General features: G+C 43.1%; 2 protein-coding genes across 3 annotated transcripts in view; one reads left to right on the plus strand and one right to left on the minus strand.

The window, feature by feature from the left end:
- Positions 1 to 21,336, minus strand: part of LAMA3 (laminin subunit alpha 3) — a 250,485-nt gene that overhangs the window by 206,180 nt on the left and 22,969 nt on the right. For both annotated transcript variants that reach the window (XM_043444125.1, XM_043444124.1), the window contains exon 2: positions 19,085 to 19,237. In XM_043444125.1, coding sequence (XP_043300060.1) covers positions 19,085 to 19,237 — 153 coding nt within the window. The remainder of the gene's footprint in view (positions 1 to 19,084; positions 19,238 to 21,336) is intronic.
- On the plus strand, positions 10,475 to 10,888 carry LOC122425366 (40S ribosomal protein S25-like). Its single transcript, XM_043443682.1, has one exon. It carries the CDS (start codon positions 10,484 to 10,486, stop codon positions 10,886 to 10,888), a length of 405 nt encoding a protein of 134 aa, XP_043299617.1. The 5' UTR covers positions 10,475 to 10,483.

The raw sequence follows: 21,336 nt of genomic DNA on the forward strand, positions 1-21,336 counted from the left end.
CACTTTATTAAGCTCTAATTGTTCTCCAAAGTAAGCAATAAGTCTTAGCAAGAGTAGCAATGATGGTAGGAAAAGGTATGACGTGGGTGGGAAGGGGTCTTTTCAAAGAATGCCTCGAGGGGGTATTATGAGTCATGATATCCATGCTTAGGATGAATCCTTATATTTTTAGAAATGAACCCACTCTTAGCTGTCAACACACACATTATTATCCTACTGTCACTGGAAACATTTAGGGGCAAAAGAAAAAATACTGGGGGATGAAACAGTACAATAGCTAATGAGGCCTTATAATTAAAGGATATATTTGCTCAAGGGGAAAAAAATGTATCACATCAGTTTTCAAAAGTAATAGCTAAGTAAAAGGTTCTTGGTCTGTTACATATTATATATGAAAGGAAAATTATAAAATGGCAACCCACTCCAGCATTCTTGCCTGGAAAATTCCATGGACAGGGGAGCCTGGTGGGCTTCAGTCCACAGGGTCGCAAAGAGTCGGACACAACTGAGCACACAGTAGAATAGATGCCTCTCCTATCAGCCTTTAATGCTTGGTCATCCTGCTTGATGTTGGGCTTCTCTGTGACAAAATCCACTTAGAAAGAAGCAAAACCGAAAACTGAACCACAGCCAGCTTACAAAGCCTGAGCTCTGATTTGCTACAGAATCTCACTGAACTTCTTGAAATGACTCAGAACTATCATTTACACTATAAAATGAGAAATAGGACTTCCCTGGTGGTCCAGCGGTTGAGGATCTGCCTGCCAGTGCAAGGGACATGGGTTTGATCCCTGATCCAGGAGGATCCCCCATGCCTCAAGGCAACTAAGATCAGGTGCCACAGCTACTGAAGCTCGAGCTCCACAACTAGAGAAAGCCCACACACAGTGCCCAAGACACCGCACAGCCAAAGATAAATAAATAAACTTAGAAAATAAATAGTTTTATATGAAAATACCCATCTCTCAGGCTTTGAATAATCATTGTTGCTGTTCAGTTGCTCAGTCACGTCTGACTCTTTGCGACCCCATGGACTTGCAGCTCACCAGGCTTCCCTGTCCCTCACCATCTCCCAGAGTTTGTTCAAACTCATGTCCACTGAGTCAGTGATACCATCCAACCATCTCATCCTCTGCTGCCCACTTCTCCTCCTGCCCTCAGTCTTTCCCAGCATGAGGGTCTTTTCTAATGAGCTGGCTCTTCCCATCAGGTGGCCAAAGTATTGGAGCTTCAGCATCAGTCCTTCCAATGAATATTCAGAGTTGATTTCCCTTAGGATTGACTGGTTTGATCTCCTTGTAGCCCAAGACTCTCAAGTCTTCTCCAGCACCACAATTCAAAAGCATCAATTCTTTGGCACTCTGCCTTCTTTATGGTCCAACTCTCAAATCTCTATATGACTACTAGAAAAACCATAACTTTGACTATATGGATCTTTGTCAGCAAAGTGATGTCTCTGCTTTTTAAAACACTGTCTAGGCTTGTCATAGCTTTCCTTCCAAGGAGTAAGTGTCTTTTAATTTCGTGGCTGTAGTCACTGTCCACAGTGATTTTGGAGCCCAAGAAAATAAAGTCTGTCACTGTTTCCACTGTTTCCCCATCTATTTGCCATGAAGTGATGGGACCAGAAGCCATGATCTTATTTTTTTGAATGTTGAGTTTTAAGCCAGCTTTTTCACTCTTCTCTTTCACCCTCATCAAGAGGCTCTTTAGTGCCTCTATGATCCAACAGATGTTGGCAATTTGATTTGAATAATCATAAAGTCAAATAAAATGCATCTTGACAGTTTATTCTAAGTAACACCCAAATGTACGGCTGGAATGGAAAGAGTGATTACATTTGACTGTTTCAACAATATACTGCTTTGTCTTCATCTACATCCCACTGTGTTTAAGAAAAAAAGGGTGGGGAGGGATTTAGAACCGCAAATCCTAAAAGACGTAAAAGAAAACAGCAATATAAAATTACCCAAGAGCAAAAACAAACAAACAGAAGGAGTGAAAGGAAAATTATCAGTAGTGATGAAATCTTAAGCTCACAATGAAGTTCGCACACACAACACAGGTGATGAAGGTCTAAACATCTGCACAGAGTAGATGTAAATAAGCTTCCAGTAGCCAATAATCAAGACCCATCCAGTGTCCATATGTTATGTTTAGTTTTGCTTTTAATGAAGCACAGTTATTTCAGGGACTAAAGGGATTTCTCAAATGGATCTTCTTAGGGGAACACTCTGGAAGGTGATGGACAACATCCTGAGTGAGGGGCACAGTTCTAACAAAACACCCACAGGGGCCATAAAGGTTCATAAACCAGAGCAGGGACAGACAGAAGTACCTCACATGACATCATCACACAGCATCTCAGGCCAGCTCTGCAGCCAGACTCCAAGGGAACCAATCCTGCACCTACTGAGTGCTCACCTGTGACCACGAGTCATAGGGTCAGGAGGCTACAAAACATTCCCCAGCTTCCGTTGCCTCTTCTAGAAAACAGGAGCCTCCCCTATAAGGTTGTAGTGAGGATGAAATGAGTTAATAGTTGAAAAGCGCTTAGATCGGTTTCTAGCCTAGGAAGTCTGTTAGCGTTAACTTCACATTATAGGTGCATAAAACTTGAGGTTCTTGCAACTTCCCTGGTAGCTCAGTGGGAAAGAATCTACCTGCCAATGCAAGAGACTCGGGTTTGATCCCTGACCGGGGAAGATTCTACACAGCGAGGAGCAACTGAAGCCCCTGCACCAAAACTATTGAGCCTGTGCTCCAGAGCCCAGGACCTGCAACTACTGAGTTGGAGCACCCTGAAGCCCATGATCCACTACAGGAGAAGTCATCAGTGAGAAGTCTGTACACTGCAACAGAGGAGCCCCCACTTACTGTAGCTAGGGAAAGCCTTTGGGCAGCAACGAAGACCCAGCTCAACCAAAAATAAAACAAATACAAAAAAGCTTGAGGTTCTCAAGTCAAATTACTCATCTCTGAAGCAAGGTGTTATTCCTCTTGCTTCATCTCGTGAATCAGATGTTGAAGAATTTTCTAAGACTCATAGTAGAGCTAACACAAGGAAGAGGACGACAGAACTTCTCAGCACCCATTTTTCTGAATGCTTCAATTAATACTCTAAATGTAAGTGAGCAAAAGTCCAGCTTTTTCACTAAATCCTCAGTATGTTCCAAACTGCAAGGGATAAATGTTTTACTATCTCCTGCATATACATGGCTTTTGGTGTGTGAGGGACATGTGCAAACTGAGCAGATAGGCTAAGGAAATTTCTGCTCATTTATTTATACATTAAATACATTAATTCTATGCACTAGGTGTTCTCTATAGAAAGGAACAGAAAGCTGTTCCTTATTTTATAGGCATAATTCAACTGAACCCTCTTTCTCTCCCCTCCCTTACATTATATGTACTTTTTAAAAAAGTATAGTTAGTCCCCTCCTCAATAATTTCCTTTCATTCTTTTTTTTTTTTTTTCCTTTCATTCTTTCAGAGACGACAGTTGGGGAATTTTAGTCCATTTCCACCAGTCAAAAAGCATCCTTCGAAAGTCAGAGTGGGGCTTTCCTGGTGGTCTAGTGGTTAAAAATCCTCTTGCCCATGCAGGAGACACAGGTTAGATCCCTGGTCCGGGAAGATCCCTCGTGCCTTGGAGCAACGAAGCCCATGCGTCACAACTACTGACCCCACATGCCTAGAGCCTGTGGTCTGCAACAAGAGAAGCCACAACAAGCCTGTGCACCGCAACAAGAGAGTAGGCCCCTCTGGCCACAGCCAGAGAAAAGCCCAGACAGCAACCAATACTCGGCACAGCCAACAAAAAATAATAAATGCTAAAAGAAAAAATAGTCAGCTGATGTCACTCAAAGCCCCAGCCTGAGACAAGATAATCTACTAGAACAAAGGAACTTTGGAGAGTTTCCTAAAGGAGATATTTACAAAGAAGTGAGCAGGGGTGACAGATAAGAGCATCCTTCCCACTCCGGACCTGACTGGCAAGGACAGGAAGCAGATACTGGAGCTGAGACAGAGTTGTGGCTGCAGAAGCCAAACCCCTCAAAGAAGAACTGAGATCCTGCATCGGTGGGGAACAGACACCCCCGCCTCACTCCCCTCCTGTCCTCTGAGCACGTACTTGTGTGCACATCCCACTGGCCAGACTCTGCCAAGAACCCGAGCTCAAGGAGAATATGATGCTGCCCACCAAGGCTGGCTGCTTCAAGCCCTGAGTGGGATGGAGAGTGGCTGGCGGGAGAGAGGGAGATCATTCAGGTCACAGGGGCTCGGGGCTACAGTCTGAAACAATTAGCAAACACATCTTCAACTGGCTAACCAAATCTGAGCCAGAGAAGAGGCCACAGAAAGGAGAAGCAGACTTCAGGACTAGCATCAATAATGCTCAAGAAAAATGACAGTTAATGGTCTAGAGGGTCCCCAGAGTCATCCACGGAGCAACAAGGACAGAACCCAAGGGCGAGCAGGAGAAACCTTCGTAACAATTGAAAAGAAAAAATTAGCGTCTGTTGAATCTAATTTTTAAATGAGGCTTATATTTTGAGGACGTCCCTGGTGGCTCAAATGGTAAAGAATCTGCCTGCAATGCAGAAGACCCAGGTTCAATCGCCGGGTCAGGAAGATCCCCTGGAGAAAGGATTGGCAACCCACTCCAGTATTCTTGCCTGGAGAATTCCATGGACATAGGAGCCTGACAGGCTATATAGTTCACAGGATGGAAAAGAGTCGAACATGACTGAGTGACTAACTTTTATATTTTGGAAGTCTTTAGGCTTTATTTTGCAATTCATTTTTCTAGGAATTCATTTTTATTGAATTTCACAAAGGTAGTGGTCTGTGACAGTTAGAAATGTTTGTTTTTTTTTAAAAAAAAAAAAGGGTCCTTTGTCACAGACACTTTGAGAGGCATGGTCTAAACAGTGCTTCTCAAATCTTCACGTGCCCTTGGGTTGGGTGGTGGTCTGTGCAGCCTCAGGGACAGTAGGGGGCACACACGGGCCAGAGGGAATGACGAGAGAAGGGAGGAGAGCAGAGGCTATGGCGGAGCACCCACTGGCTGGGAGAGTCATAAAACGAGTTCAAACCACAGCATCCTAGCAGTGGGGACAAGCCCCGCAGCCAGGGCAAGGTGTCAGCCCCGCCTGTCCTCAATGCCAGGCCCTTTCAGGTCCAGCCCTGCCCAGGCCTGAGCAGAGCTGGGGAGATGCCCTCGCCCTGAAACACAGGAATTTATAAAACATCTGCCCTTCACCCGGTCTCCCTGCCCTGACCTCCCTCCGCAGTTAAGAAGGCTACACTCTGTTCTCCTTGCACCCTACCTGACCTCAGCCAGGCCCTGGGCTCTGCTCTCTCACCCTGATGCTACCTGCCCCCGGCTCTGCCCACCTGCACCCTCTGATAGAGACCCCGGCCTGAATTCACTCTGCTGGGACCTCCCGGATGTGGTGACGCAGATCCGGAATCAGAAAGAGTACACTGCCTCCTTCCGCACCCCCAGGCTCCGAGGCCCTAGTGTGCCCCCTCCATCTCTCCAGAGCTCCTGGGACTCCATGCGCTTAGAACCAGCCATGCGAGGATGGCGAGAGGCTCCTGGGCCAGGGCGATCGTGAGAGGCAAGGGAAAGACCTCAGCGTTCACTCTGGTTATTCCATGATGTTGAGAAACTCTGAAGGTAAACCTGCAATCTCAGGAAGCTTAAAGCATATGGCTCAGAGCTCGTCATGGACGATGCACTGAGTCAGGAAATTCCTACATGGCAGAGCGTCTACGTTAGGGGCTTGGGAGTTAGAGAGGAATGCAAATAGCACAGGAGCTTACCGTTGAGTCAGAGAGACAGCGTGAAGCAACTCATCTGCAGGCTACATGCCAAGGAGACCTCACGTGGAAGAGTGGCAGGAACCGTGGATGGGGTGGAGGGGCGTGAAGTTGGGGGTCCCCTGGTCTGGAGGGAGCTGCAGGGTCCCAGGAAGTAGGACATCCATGCTGCCTGCATCTCAGATCCACATGGGGACCAGGCCGGTGGGCAGGGCTGGATCCAGGCAGGGAGCCTGATCTTGATGGAGCCCTAAAGACCCTCCCACCCAGCTCCTCGGGCCACCACTCTGGGGCTGGAGGGGCAGCCAGGGACCCACACGCCACCCCTCCCGAGGGCGGGCAGTGACCACAGGAAAAGGAGGTGGTTTGATTTGATTCCAGTTTTTCTCTAAAAGAAGGAAATGCAATGGAAGAATGGAAAAGGAAAAAACAAAAGTGACGAGAAACCACAGAAACAGGAGTAGGGAGAGGAGAGGTTTCGGGAAGAAAAGAGGAAAGGAAGGTGCGTGGTGACACAGGGAGGCTCCAGAGCCACCGGCGGAAGGAGGGGCAGAGGCTCTGGGGCGGGGGCTCTGGGGGACAGCGGGCAGTGGAGAGGAGGGGCCGGGGCCAGGGCTCCCCTGAGACATTATATTTAACTCAAACTCTCACTGGAACCGCTGTGAAGAATTCACAAAATTCAGTTTTTCCTTATATATGCTTGCTAATAATAGTAATAGGAAAACTGCCATGACTGAAAGCCAAAATATGCCTGAAATCATGAAAGTTTCACAAGGGAAGAAACAATTTTCAAGATTAGCTAAAGAATAAAAGAGGTTCTTTTAAAAAATTTTTTCCATTTACTGGGCCTTTTTCTGATTCTGTTGGCACTTAAAGATCTCTAGCAGGCTGACCTCATTCCAGGAGGAGCTGGTCAGAAGCTTATATTTGGGGGATGGAAGATGTCAGGAAGCTCCAAGTAAGCTTTTCCATCAACACGTCCAATTCCACCGGGAATAACTGTGCCTTTTGTCATCACTGTATTGAGCTCTTCTTTATTACCCAAAAGGAAAGATTTTCCCAATTGCTTTACTGTTTTTCTAACTCTAAAAGTAATACATGTGCTCAGTGAAAAAATACAGATATAACAGCCAATGTGAATTGAGTTCTCATAGTGTGAGAGGCATAATTAAGAATTTTTCTTTTAACAAATTTTTATTTACTTATTTTAACTTTTGCCTCCACCTTGTGGTATGTGGGATCTTAGTTCCCTGACCAGGGATCAAACCCTCAATCCCTGCATTGGAAGGGGGAGTCTTAACCACTGGACCACTGGGGAAGTCCCTTTAAGAGCCTTTCTGTATTACATTATTAATTCCTCCCAGCAACCCTATGAGGGTGGTTCTAGGTTCATCCTCAGATCTCAGATGAAGAAACTGACTCCAAGACATTAACTAGAGGGCCCAGCGTTACACAGCTAGAAAGTTCTGGAGCCAGATTTGCACCTGTATAATAATCCAGAGGCATGGATCTGAATTACACTGTAAATTGGATTCACAGAAGAAAGTAAAATTCACCAATAATCCCTCCATCCAGAGAAAGCACTCTTAGCATTTTAAATATCCTCTTGCCTGACTTTTTGCTTTGCTCATACACAGAGATAAAACGTCATCATACCATACTATATATACAGCATACCTAAAGTTTGACTATTTTTTCTTTACACTATAGCACAAGCTTCTGTCAGATCAATAAAGACTCCCCCCTCTGTGGCAGCCTTCCTATGGTTGCCAATTAATCCATTTGATGCATCAATTCCCTTACTGGATGTGAGATTGCTGTTTCCCACGTTATCTAATTATGAACAATGCTCCCAAGAATATCTTTGCTCAAACATTTTGAGCATTTATCTCCTGCATTGGCAGGCAGGTTCTTCACCACTAGTGCCACCTGGGAAGCCAAACATTTTGAGCATTTACCTCATTATTTTCTTAGGATCAATTTCTAGAAGTATTAGTTCCATGATGAAAATAGATAGCAATTTGTTAAGATGCAAATATTCTAGGAAGCTTCAGTACTGAGCTTCCAGAACTTTACTGAGAATAGATTGATAGATCCTTCTCTTGGAAGAGATAAGGCAGTGTAAGCTTATTGGAAGCCTAGAAGAGGAGAGAGGGAGGGACATCGATGACAACTTCTCTAAGCAATAACAGTAATAGTCTATGCCTCCATAGTGCTTCACAAGAATCAAAGCATGTTCACACACATTGTTCATAAGCATCTCCAGACACAGCAGAGAGCCTCTGCCACACACGGAGGAGACCCTGCCAGGATGCCCGGACCCCAGCCTGTCTGGGTTCCGTGCCTCCATCTCTTTCCCATCCTGACCATCACCATGGGACCAAAGGCTGGCACAGCAGTCTAGACCCTTCCCAAGAAGCCAAGTGGCTCTCCTCTGGTCAATTCTCAGTTCCCCGTAACTCCATACCAGTACCTTGGCATGCCATCTTCCTTATGTCTTCTTAACTGCATGGCCAACGCTCAAAGAAATAGGATTAACCTTTTCTGGAAAGCACAGAGGGCTCTGGTGCTGTTTATTTTTCTCTTGGCGGCAGCAGCCATGACCCTTGGAGTTCTCGAGCAATGAACTTCATTGTATATTTGCCATCCAGCTCTTAGAGAGACAAATTCCATGTGGGCTGATGGACAGCTGGAGGGTGTGGGGGGCTAGCCCTCTAGTGCCTCCTCCTGGACCATAGACCTCATCTTCTCAAGTGAGGCCAAACCCTGGTACCGCCCTTCCTGACAAGAAAAACCGCTCTGACCACTCTGCAGTGGCCATAATCCTGACACATAAGCAAATGCCAGAGTCACAATAGTGTGTGACTCAGGGTGACCTGGTAAGCATCACCAATGAAGTCACAATGACCTCTGTTCAGCACTTGATCATATTAACTTGTATTGGTAGTGAGTCTGGGAGAAAATTCCAGTAGGGAAGTGTTGCTCTTTTCTAGTACACTTTCCCTTCCTGCTTCTGATTCTTGGTTTATGTTGTCTGACTATAGCCTACTGAATGTTTGGGGTGGAAACATATTTTACTCATTTTCTGTTATGTCTGTTTTACTTGTGGCGCTGGTTAAATGGGAACTAGCAAATGTAAATGTTAGGGATATTTAAAAAATACAGCAGAGCTGTTCATGGTTAGAGCAAGACATATAACAAATGGGATAATATAAAAAGAACACTCTTGAAATTTTTCTTTTCATTTAATTCATCACATTTTGGGGATGAGGACCTTCCAGGACTTTTTAAGTCCGTGGATAAAAAGAATAATATTATACCCTCCTTGACCTTAAGGACTCTTGAGAGTTCCTTGGACTGCAAGGAGATCAAACCAGTCAATTCTAAAGGAAATCAACCCTGAATATTCATTGGAAGGACTGATGCTGAAGCTGAAGCTCCAATACTCTGGCCACTTAATGTGAACCTGACTCATTGGACAAGACCCTGATGCTGGGAAAAATTGAGGGCAGGAGGAAAAGGGAGCAGCAGAGGATGAGATGGTTGGATGGCATCACCGACTCAATGGACATGAGTTTAAGCAAACTCTGGGAGATAGTGAAGGACAAGGAAGCCTGGTGTGCTGCAGTCCATGGGGTCACAAAGAGTCACACAACTTAGCAACTGAACAACAACAACAACTTTAAGGAGCTCACGGCGTAAGGGACCTACATGATACAGCATATATAGCAAGTGCCAGGGAAGGTTTCCAGCAGGTGATACCTGGGTTACCTGGGAATGGAGGCAGCCAGAGCAGGTGCGGAGCAAAGGTATTCCTAAGCACCATGAACAGCACCCAAACAAGGTCACAAAGCAGGAAATGTCACAGAGGGTTTGAGAGTGAAAGTGTTAGTCACTCAGTCATGTCCAACCCTGTAGATTATAGCCTGCCAGACTTCTCAGTCCGTGGGATTCTCCAGGCAAGAATACTGGAGTGGGTTGCCATGCTCTCCTCCAGGGGATCTTCCCGAACCAGGGATCAGACCCAAGTCTCTTACATCTCCTGCATTGGCAGGAGGGTTCTTTACCCGCTGAGCCATCAGGGAAGCCCCATGGAGTGTTCAGCGAATTACAAATAGGTCCCTGCTGATGTGGCATCGAGTCTGCAGGAAAAAGCGGCATCTAGAAAAGAGACCAGTGAAAAGGCAGAAGCTAGATTGTGCGGGGGGTGGGGGGTGGGGGGCTTATACACCATCCTGAGAAACTTGGACTTTATTCTGAAAGTAGCGGGGAGCCATGAAAGGATGTTAAACAGGAGAATGACATGTTTAAATCTTTGTTTTGCTCAGGAAACGATGAGAAAGATTGATGGGTAGATGGGTAGATGCCTGGAAAACCACCAACCTCAATCATTTCTACTGTTCCTACTGCTCCTCATCACATCTTTCTGTGCCATGAATGCCTGCAGGACAAGGGGAGAGAGCCAAAAGCAGAGGTGGGGAGATGGGTTAGAAGACATCACAGCAAAGAGCTGTCAGAGGCCAATATGAGGGTAACAGTAGTGCAGTTATCAATAGAGAGAACTGGGACTCCAGAATATGAAGAAGCAAGACGCACTTTTTGTCCGACATCTTAGCAAGGTGGTGGTGATCACAGCTCCTCTCCTGGCTTTGCTATGCCACCCAAGGATGACAAGAAGAAGAATAATGTCGGAAAGTCAGCCAAGAAAGACAAACTTCCAGTGAACAAATCAAGGGGCAAGGCCAAAAAGAAGAAGTGGTCCAAAGGCAAAGTTCGGGACAAATTCAATAACCTAGTCTTACTTGACAAAGCAACATCCGACAAACTCTGTAAAGAAGTTCCCAACTATAAGCTTATAACTCCAATTGTCATCTCTGCGAGACCAAAGATCCATGGTTCCCTGGCCAGGGCAGCCCTTCAGGACCTCCGTAGTAAAGGACTTATTAAAAATGTTTCAAAGCACAGAGCTCAAGCAATTTACACCAAAAACACCAAGGGTGGAGAGGCCCCAGCTGCTGGTAATGATGCAGGAATGGGTCCCACCAACTGCACATTTTGAAAAATAAAACTTCAAGAAGCAAGAGATAATAATTAAATGGTAAGAAGGGGTGGGAGAAGAAGTACAGGAATATAGAAGAGACTCAGTGAGCAGAATGCTGGTAAACTGACTTCTAGAAAGAAGCCCTGATGTGTAACATTGGTCAATTCCTCTGGTGTAAATGCTCCCACCAGGGCTGATGTCAGAGCTGGGAAGAGATACACGATATCAGCTTTCACCATCTCAAGGAGCCCCTGCAGGGCATAGAAGAGACAGTTTTGGGCTTAGAAGCTTGCTTCCTTCTAGAGCAACAGCTGGGTTACATTTCCTGCCGCCGCTGTAGTTAGTCTGGTCTTTGAACCATTGTTTGGAGTGGAGCGACCTGGCCAGGATAAGTTATGCTTCAACTCTTACATGAATGAGAAATAAATCAGCATTGTGTTTAGCCACTAGAGTCAGGATCTGTTTCAATCTTAAGTAACCTTCGGAAATAATCTTAATCCATGGAGTCAATGTTGATTCAGTTTTATGGCTTGAATAAATAGGTAGATGGTGGAAAAATACATCAATTGAGAAAAAGATACTGCAAACAGGCAACATGGCCAGAGAATAAGCAGTTTTTGGTTGAGAAACTATTTCTCAGACCTTATTTTCTATAATAGTGTTTAAAGTTCTTAGAATCTATCAATTAATGTACATTACCAATGTTTTGTACTGATTCAAAGAACTAAGCAAAACTGACATCTCAGAATTCTACTCTTGCTGTGGATCCACTCAGCTTCCTTGAGTTTTTCACACATAAAAAGAAAATGCCAGATTGTCAGATTCTCCCTAGTGTGTAAGTTCCTTAAAAAGCACTTCAAAGGCAAATTGCCACTTTAGGTTATTTCAGTAGCATAAAGGATAAAATTACATCCTCAGTAGCCCCAGAGGATTTTATCAGTCTTTGTTTTTCTCCCAATAACAAATGATTGACCTTCAAGGGTTGAGTCTCATGATTATATGTTCATTAATAGAATATTTACTAACTACAAATTTGCTCTAAGATCTGTATCTTCTAATTATGTTATTGCTCTAAAATACTTAAATGATGTGGCAAGGAGAACCAATTATCCTAAGTGGAACCAATGATCCAATTAAAGTCAGGGCCAAGGCTGGTCCACTCTCCCCAGAGATTTGATCTCACAGCAATATGCTTTCACTGACACAAGTGAAATCCAGGCCAACCCTGAGTCATCCTTGGCTCATTGTACATTCATTCAACAAATATTTATTGAGCATCTACTATGTGCTGAACACTATGCAAGATTTTGGGAGCAGAACATTTTGTAGTGAACACAGAAAGACATCATCCCCAGCTTCCTGAAGCGTATAGGCTAGAGGGTTCCTAAGAAATCTAGAACATGGGGTCAAATCTAAGAGCCATGAACTTTCTGGACTGAACTGTATTCACCCAGAGACCCAACTGAGTCAGACTCTTCATGACTCTTAGTGACCCAAGCATCCCAAGAACCAATTTAATCTCCAAAGCCCACGCGCTTATTAGGAAGCATCAGAAACTAGCCCAGGCCTTCCTCCCATCTGAGTCAGAACTGACAAACGTTACAAAGAATGTTTTGGATTCATCCACCAAAGTTTAATAAAAGTTGAAGAGGACGGGAGCGAGGGGGGAGCTCCTAGAAGGCACCTGCAAACTAAATTCACTCTCAGAAACATCTGCATCTATGCTAAATTCATGAAGAAAACAGGTAGACTGACGCGAAATTTCCCTGTGATCTATATTTTCTTCTTTAAAAGTTATAACGCTGTTTCCTTGGTTACTCTTAAGCTGAGAGCTTTAGAAACATTTTTTCTGGGTTTCCTACTTTGTTGTTATTCAGCCGTTAAGTCGTGTCCGACTCTTTGTGACCACATGGACTGCAGCTCACCAGGCTTCCTTCTCCTTCACTTTCAGAGTTTGCTCAAACTCATGTCCATTGAGTCAGCCATCCAACCATCTCATCCTCTTATCTCCTTCCTCTGCCTACGATATTTCCCAGCATCAGAGTCTTTTTCAGTGAGTCAGCTCTTCATATCAGGTGGCCAAAGTGTTGGAGCTTCAGCTTCAGCATCAGTTCTTCCAGTGAATACTCAGGGTTGACTTCCTTTAGGATGACTGGTATGACCTCTTTACTGTCCAATGGGCTCTTAAGAGTCTTCTCCAACACCACAGTTGGGAAGCATCAATTCTTCAGTGCTTTGCCTTCTTTATGGTCCAACTCTCACATCTGTACATGACTATTGGAAAAGCCATAGCTTTGATTACATGGACCTTTGTCAGCAAATTGATGTCTCTGCTTTTTAATATGTTGTCTAGGTTTGTCATAGTTTTTCTTCCAAGGAGCAAGCATCTTTTAATTTCATGGCTGCAGTCTATATTTTACATAATTTGTTCATAGTGTTTGCTTATGCAGACACCCAGGAGGGTTTCCAGGCCTCCGTCTAGGCCTCTTTCTTCTCTGTCTTAGTTTGAAAGTGTTAGTCACTCAGTCATGTCCGACTCTTTGTGACCCCAAGGATTGTAGCCCGCCAGGCTCCTCTGTCCATAGAATTCTCCAGGCAAGAATACTGGATTGGATTCGATCCTTTCTAAAACGAACTCAGAGACAAAGACTTGGGCACAGGTAGCTTATTTGGGAGTTGATCTCAAGAAGCATAAATTGGGAGACATAAAAGGGACACAGAGGAAGGAGAAGAGCCAGCGACTGACTAAGGTGTTAACAGGCAGATTCCACCAGGGCAACTGGGGCTCCATCCTGCTGCAGACACTCTGAAGAATCATGTCCTCACTCTGAAGAAAGCTTCTCGGAACTGCCCCAAGAAGTGGCAGAGAAATGAGGGGATTTTCCACCAGCTCCTGTATCTTCTGGGTTGAGGGTTGCCTTTCAGGGTATTAAATCCTGCACTCCCTAGCTGCTTTAAACACAGGCTCAGAAAACTCCCAAGGCCTGGGAAGAGCCCTCGGGCAGGAAGCAGGGAGTCAGGTGGAGGCCCTGGAGATGGTACACATGTGAACGGGCACAAGAGCCATCCTTCATGCTGCCTGCTCAGAGGGAGCTGAGGGGGCTGAGGGCAGGGCTTCCCTCACAGCTCTTGCCTCTAACAAGGCCCGAGGACTGTGTCAGCCGCTGTCCTGCTCCAGCCAGCCCCCTTTCCCCAGCAACCAGCAGAATGGGGCACAAAGGCATCACTTCTCTTCATCATACCTCCAGCCTCTGAGGTGAACAGTCATTCCTTTTGAGGTTTTTGGGTTGGGGGGTGGGAGAAGGATGTTTGCTTTGTCTTTATTTCTGTGTGTGTGTGTGTGTGTGTTAGTCGCTCAGTTGTGTCCGACTCTATGCGACTCCATGGACTGTAGCCCATCAGGCTCCTCTGTCCATGGGATTCTCCAGGCAAGAATACTGGAATGGGTTGCCACACACTCCTCCAGGGGATCTTCCCAACCCAGGGATCAACCCCAGGTCTCCTGCTTTTCTGGCAGACTCTTTACCATCTGAGCCACCAGGAAAGCCCTTATTTCTACTACTATAGGTTAAAAACAGTACTCCTGGGGGCATGACAAGTTGCATAAAATCCTGAGGGATGGGATGGGGAGGGGAGTAGGAGGGGGGTTCAGGATGGGGGACACATGTACATCCATGGCTGATTCATGTGAATGTATGGCAAAAACCACTACAATATTGTAAAGTCATTAGCCTCCAATTAAGATAAATATATTAATTTACAAAAAAAAAAAAAAGCCTTACAATTCTTCTTGAGGGGCTTTTCCTATCGTTCCCTGGAACCTGTGGGCAGGGCCTGCTCTCCTGGGGAGCCTGTCCTGACCCCGCACTGCTTCTCCTCCTCCTCCCCACCTGAGAGCCGGCCCCTCCCAAGCTCCTGGCCGCCTTGACTTTGAGGGACCATGTGAAGCCCTGCCACACCCACGTTTTTCCCTAGAGGAAAAGCAGAGGTGAATACTGGGAGTCTGGCAGAGTAAGATTCATTCTGATTCTGAAGGAAATCAAGGAGCACAGCTCAAGCCCATGGCTACACCTGCCTATCTCACAGGGTGTGATGGCCAGAGCTCATGTTCCACCAGGAGCCCAGGAAGAAACAAATGTCCTTATATTCCAAATACATCCTTTTTAAAAACTGGACATCGTATTTTGCTTCAAATGTCAAAATGAACTCATACTTGGCCAGACAATATGAAAGTTTCCAGTAAGTTATCCTGTTTTTACTCTATAGCCCGAAACTAATGAATTCTATATAATCTAATGAACTTGAACATATAATCTAATGAATCTAATGAACTTGAGCCCCCAGAAAATGCCACTGCCTCCAGTGAATTGCAGAAACTTCCTACATTTGACACTTTGTAAGGAAGGAAATTGCCCTTCAAGATTGAGCCTTGAAGGTAATGTTTTTACTTGTCAAACTGTGTTGGCCAAAAAAAAAAAAAACAATGAAAATCACCAAATAGTCCAAAAGGCAACATGACAACGTAAGCCATCAAACTGACTACAGCACAGCAAAATCAAATTCAAGTTCTCAGTGGCTGGGAAAAAAGTGGTTTGGTAATAACAAGTTCATGGCTTGTATTTTATTTCCCAACCAGGCATCAAGACTTGTACTTCCTTAAGTCAGAAAGAGGAAGACCAACACCATATGATATCACTTATAACCAAGGGAGAGGGGGTGGGGAGGAATGGATTCAGAGTTTGGGATTAGCAGATGCAAACAAGTATATATAGGATGGGGCTTCCTTGGTGGCTCAGTAGTAAAGAACCCACCCGCCAATGCAGGAGACACAAGTTTGATCCTTGGTGCAGAAAGATCCCACGTGCCGTGAGACCACTAAGCCCATGCGCCACAACTCTTGAACCTCTGTGCTCCAGAGCCCAGGAGCTGCAATTACTGAAGCCCCCGCGCTCTAGAGCCTGCGCTCTGCAACAAGAGAAGCCACAGCAATGAGAAGCCCATGGACCACAACTAGAGAGTAGCCCCTGCTCACCGCAACTAGAGAAAAGCCCTCATAGCCATGAAGACCCAGCATAGACACAAGTAATTAAATAAATAATTTTTTAAAAATATTTTTTAAAAAAGTATATATAGGATGGATAAACAACAAGGTTCTACTGTACAGCACAGGAAACTATATTTAATATCCTGTGATAAAGCATAATGGAAAAGAATATTTTAAAAAGAATGTATATATGTATAACTGAATTACTTGGCTATATAGCAGTAATTAATACAATATTGTAAATCAACTATACTTCAATTTAAAAATAAATTTTAAAAAATTAAAAAAATCAAGATTTGCATTTCCTAAATCTGAAGTCCACAGGTCATGATTCAGTTATGAAATCTAACCTCTCAGTGACACTTTCATGGTTAATTTCAGCAAAAAGGAGAAAATATAGATTCTATGGATGGGGTGTAAGATGTGAACCCTACGAGATAAAACATGCTTACTATGTGGTGCTCCAACACAAGAGGGAAGAAACATGCTCAGTCTGACATGACGTATATTGCTTTTCCTGTCTCTAGACTTCTCTAGAGTATTTTCTACAGGATTATCACAGTACTCTCCAGAGGAGCAGAAGTTAGGAGTCAGTCTATTTTAATAAGTGTTTATTGACATTGACTTTATTTTATTAAATGAAAACTTACTTAAAAACCACTGGCCTGAAGAGGTTTAAAAATGAAGCAGTCAACTCATTCAAACCTCACAGCAATCCTATAAAGTGAGCACTAGTATTATTTCACTGTATAAATGTGAAAACTGAAGCAGAGAGTAGTTAAGTTTGTTGCTCAGGGTCACCCAGTAAGTAAGCAGCATACCAGAGCATGAACTAGGGTGGGTTGACCCCAGGACCCACACTCTCAGCCACCTACAGAGCAGCCTCCCAGCCAGGAAGGAGGTGGGTGGGCATCATCTACATGAAGATGTTGGCCATGGCTCATGTCTGTCAGCAACCTGAAAATTACTAAATTATCTCTACGTTGGTGTTTTATTAATTCATCTGTCTTAATTAGGGATTTTTCAATACATCAAAAGGGTACTTTTAAAAGGTAGGTTTAGAAAAAGCCTTCAGGGGAAAAGAGCAAATCCAGAAGGCACTGGTATGTTCAGTAAACATCATTTAATGGGTTAAAATTCCCAGCTAACTACAGAAATCCTCAGTTTAAAAAGTGGTATGATAGGCAAATCCTAGTCATTACATGCAAAATCTCTACTGAATTAGTGCTAGAAGGATAAGACTGAATCATGGTTGAAACTGGGGTTATGGAGTCTTTCAAACCATGCCAGATCTCCCTGAATTGTCTCTGATGCAAATTGACGATGGAAAATATTCTCAGGAGAGGCCTGATTTAACAAAACTTTTGGGCAAAAGAGGTGGAGAACCGTTCTATCATGAAACTGAATATAACACACTCATTGGAAGAAATCTCAGTAACATTCAATTTCTAGTCTGTGGGATGCAGTTCCTTTTTAAGTCTTTATTGAATTTGTTACAATATTGCTTCTGTTTCATGATTTGGTTTTTTTGGTTTTCTGGCATCAAGGTATGTGAGATCTTGGCTCCCTGACCAGGGATCAAACCCGCACTCCCTGCATTAGAAGGCAAATTCTACTTGTGTTTAACAAATTACTGCAAACTCAGTGGCTTAAAACAACACCAATTATTATCTTGCAGTTCTTTACGTCAGGGATCTGAGCATGGTGAGACCAGGTTTTCCACTCAGGGTCAAGGCTCCCATCAAGGTGTCCATTAAATGCCTGAAAATATTTACTTAAAGTTTGCACATGTTGTTAGCAGAATCTAGATCCTTGTGGTTGCAGGACAGGTTCCCACTTTTCTTGCTGGCTGTTAGCTGGGACCTCTCTCCATTTCTAGAACCCACTCTTAGATCTCTGCCACGTGGCCATCACCACAGGAAGCTTTCCTCTTCAAGATCAGCAGGAAAACTTTTCATGTTTCAAATCTCTTCCTTGGAATAGGGCCCAGTCCTTTTTAAGAGCTCCCCTAATTAGAAGAGGTCCCCAGGATAGTCTTCCTTTTGAGCAACTGACTTGGGATCTTAAATGCATCTGCAAAATCCCTTCATCTCTTGTCATATGATATGACCTTATTATGGAAGTGACATCCATCATATTTATAGAGCTGTCCATACTCAAAGAAGAGGGGCATGAAGCATCCTAGGACCATCTTAGCCTCTCACAGGAGGACAGGTCTTAATCAAATTCCCTCATTGACGAGATGGCCAAACAAGATCAAAAACTATGGTAGACGTTGCTCACAGAGTCGAGATTTCCAGGAAAGAGAATGCTATAAAGATATCTTTGCCATACCCATGTTCACAGCATTATTCACAATAAAGGTGAAAGCATAAAGCATAAAAGTGAAAGCAACCCAAGTGACCACTGGCGGATGAATAAATAAACAAAATGTGATATCCATACAATGGAATATTATTTAGCTTTTAAAAGAAAAGACATTTTGACACATGCTACAACATGGATGAACCCTGAAGACATTCTGCTAAGCAAAATACACCAATCACAAAAGGATAAATACAGTGTGATTCCACTTATACAAGGTACCAAGGGCAGTCAGACTCACAGAGACAGAAAGTAGAATGGACAGTCAATGTTCAATGAGTACAGAGTACCAGTTTTCCAAAATAAAAAAGTGTTGAATATTGATTTCACAACACTGTGAACCTGTTTAACACTACTGAACTGTATACTTAGAAATGGCTAAGATACTAAATTTTACATTATGTGTACTTTACCACAGTCAAAACTAATAATAAAAAATACCTTTGTCAATGATACTACTTATAATCATTTTCTTAACTCATGTAATAGACAGGTATGGGTGTTTGCACTGTGACAGGCACTGTTCTGGGTGTTGAGGGACGCAAATATTAAAGTAAAGGATTTCATAGTATTAGTAAACTGAAACTGAAGACTTGTTTTTAAAATAATCATTATTTCAGAAATAATCACAGGTATATATGTACACAGGGATAAGACATATGGCTGATTCACCTTGCTATAGAGCAGAAACTAACACAACATTGTATATCAACTATATGCCAATAAAAATTAATTTTAAAAAGCAATAACCACAGAAACAATGATCCAAGCTAACTTTCCCCATTCCAGAGGAAAGTACAACTCACTTGCCCCAGGTCCAGGGTGACGTTGACTTTGTTGTACTGCATGCCAGATGAGAGGGGAGGGCTTTGCCACCAACGCTCTGATCCATCAATTGCATTGGTGACAGGGTGTGCTTTCCTGGGGTCCTCAGAATTGCAGTAGTCACAGAACTGCCCCTGGGGGGAAAAAGGGTTCTTTTTTAATTTTTAAGTAATTTTTTCCTATCAATTTAGTCAAAGAGGTAATCAAGACAAAGACGCTTTATACAGCTTAGACATGTCAACTGTTGAAGTTTATCATAATATTTTCAGAAGACGGTAGTAAGGCTTTCTCTTTTTCATTTCATCTTAAACCGTATCACCTGCTTAGAACTCTGTTTATTGTGTTTCTAGGATATACATTATATTTATCTTTCATCTGTTGCAGCTACGTTTTTCTTGTCCTGTGTGACACTTTAAGAAGAGCCTGGTGGACAAAGATGCCACAAAAAAAGAAAACTACAGGCCAATATCACTGATGAACATAGATGCAAAAATCCTTAACAAAATTCTAGCAAACAGAATCCAACAACATATTAAAAAAATCATACACCATGACCAAGTGGGCTTTATCCCAGGAATGCAAGGATTCTTTAATATTTGCTAATCAATCAATGTAATACACCACATTAACAAATTCAAAGATAAAAACCATATGATTATCTCAATAGATGCAGAGAAAGCCTTTGACAAAATTCAACACCCATTTATGATTAAAACTCTCCAGAAAGCACGAATAGAAGGAACATACCTCAACATAATAAGAGCTATATATGACAAACCCACAGCAAGCATTACCCTCAATGGTGAAAAATTGAAAGCATTTCCCCTGAAATCAGGAACAAGACAAGGGTGCCCACTCTCACCACTAATATTCAACATAGTTTTGGAAGTTTTGGCCACAGCAATCAGAGCAGAAAAAGAAGTAAAAGGAATCCAGATAGGAAAAGAAGAAGTGAAACTCTCGCTGTTTGCAGATGACATGATCCTCTACATAGAAAACCCTAAAGACTCTACCAGAAAATTACTAGAGCTAATCAACGAATATAGTAGAGTTGCAGGATATAAAATTAACACATAGAAATCCCTTGCATTCCTATACACTAACAATGAGAAAACAGAAAGAGAAATTAAGGAAACAATACCATTCACCATTGCAACAAAAAGAATAAAATACTTAGGAGTGTATCTACCTAAAGAAACAAAAGACCTATACATAGAAAACTATAAAACACTGATGAAAGAAATCAAAGAGGACACAAACAGATGGAGAAACATACCGTGTTCATGGATTGGAAGAATCCCAAAGCAATCTATAGATTCAATGCAATCCCTATCAAGCTACCAATGGTATTTTTCACAGAACTAGAACAAATAATTTCACAATTTGTATGGAAATACAAAAAACCTTGAATAGCCAACGTAATCTTGAGAAAGAAGAATGGAACTGGAGGAATCAACCTGCCTGACTTCAGACTCTACTACAAAGCCACAGTCATCAAGACAGTATGGTACTGGCACAAAGACAGAAATATAGATCAATGGAACAGAATAGAAAGCCCAGAGATAAATCCACATATCTATGGACACCTTATCTTCGACAAAGGAGGCAAGGATGTACAACCTTGGAAAAAGACAACCTCTTTAACAAGTGGTGCTGGGAAAACTGGTCAACCACTTGTAAAAGAATGAAACTAGAACACTTTCTAACACCATACACAAAAATAAACTCAAAATGGATTAAAGATCTAAATGTAAGACCAGAAACTATAAAACTCCTAGAGGAGAACATAGGCAAAACACTCTCCGACATAAATCACAGCAGGATCCTCTATGACCCACCTCCCAGAATATTGGAAATAAAAGCAAAAATAAACAAATGGGACCTAATGAAACTTAAAAGCTTTTGCACAACAAAGGAAACTATAAGCAAGGTGAAAAAACAGCCCTCAGATTGGGAGAAAATAATAGCAAATGAAGAAACAGACAAAGGATTAATCTCAAAAATATACAAGCAACTCCTGAAGCTCAATTCCAGAAAAATAAATGACCCAATCAAAAAAATGGGCCAAAGAACTAAACAGACATTTCTCCATAGAAGACATACAGATGGCTAACAAACACATGAAAAGATGCTCAACATCACTCATTATCAGAGAAATGCAAATCAAAACAATGAGGTACCATTACACGCCAGTCAGGATGGCTGCTATCCAAAAGTCTACAAGCAATAAATG

Source organism: Cervus canadensis, chromosome 23 (genome assembly GCF_019320065.1).
Source record: "Cervus canadensis isolate Bull #8, Minnesota chromosome 23, ASM1932006v1, whole genome shotgun sequence".
NCBI lineage: Eukaryota > Metazoa > Chordata > Mammalia > Artiodactyla > Cervidae > Cervus > Cervus canadensis.

Coding starts and splice junctions, on each gene's coding strand:
- LOC122425366 (XM_043443682.1), top strand. CDS start 10,484: ATGCCACCCAAGGATGACAAGAAGAAGAATAATGTCGGAAAGTCAGCC.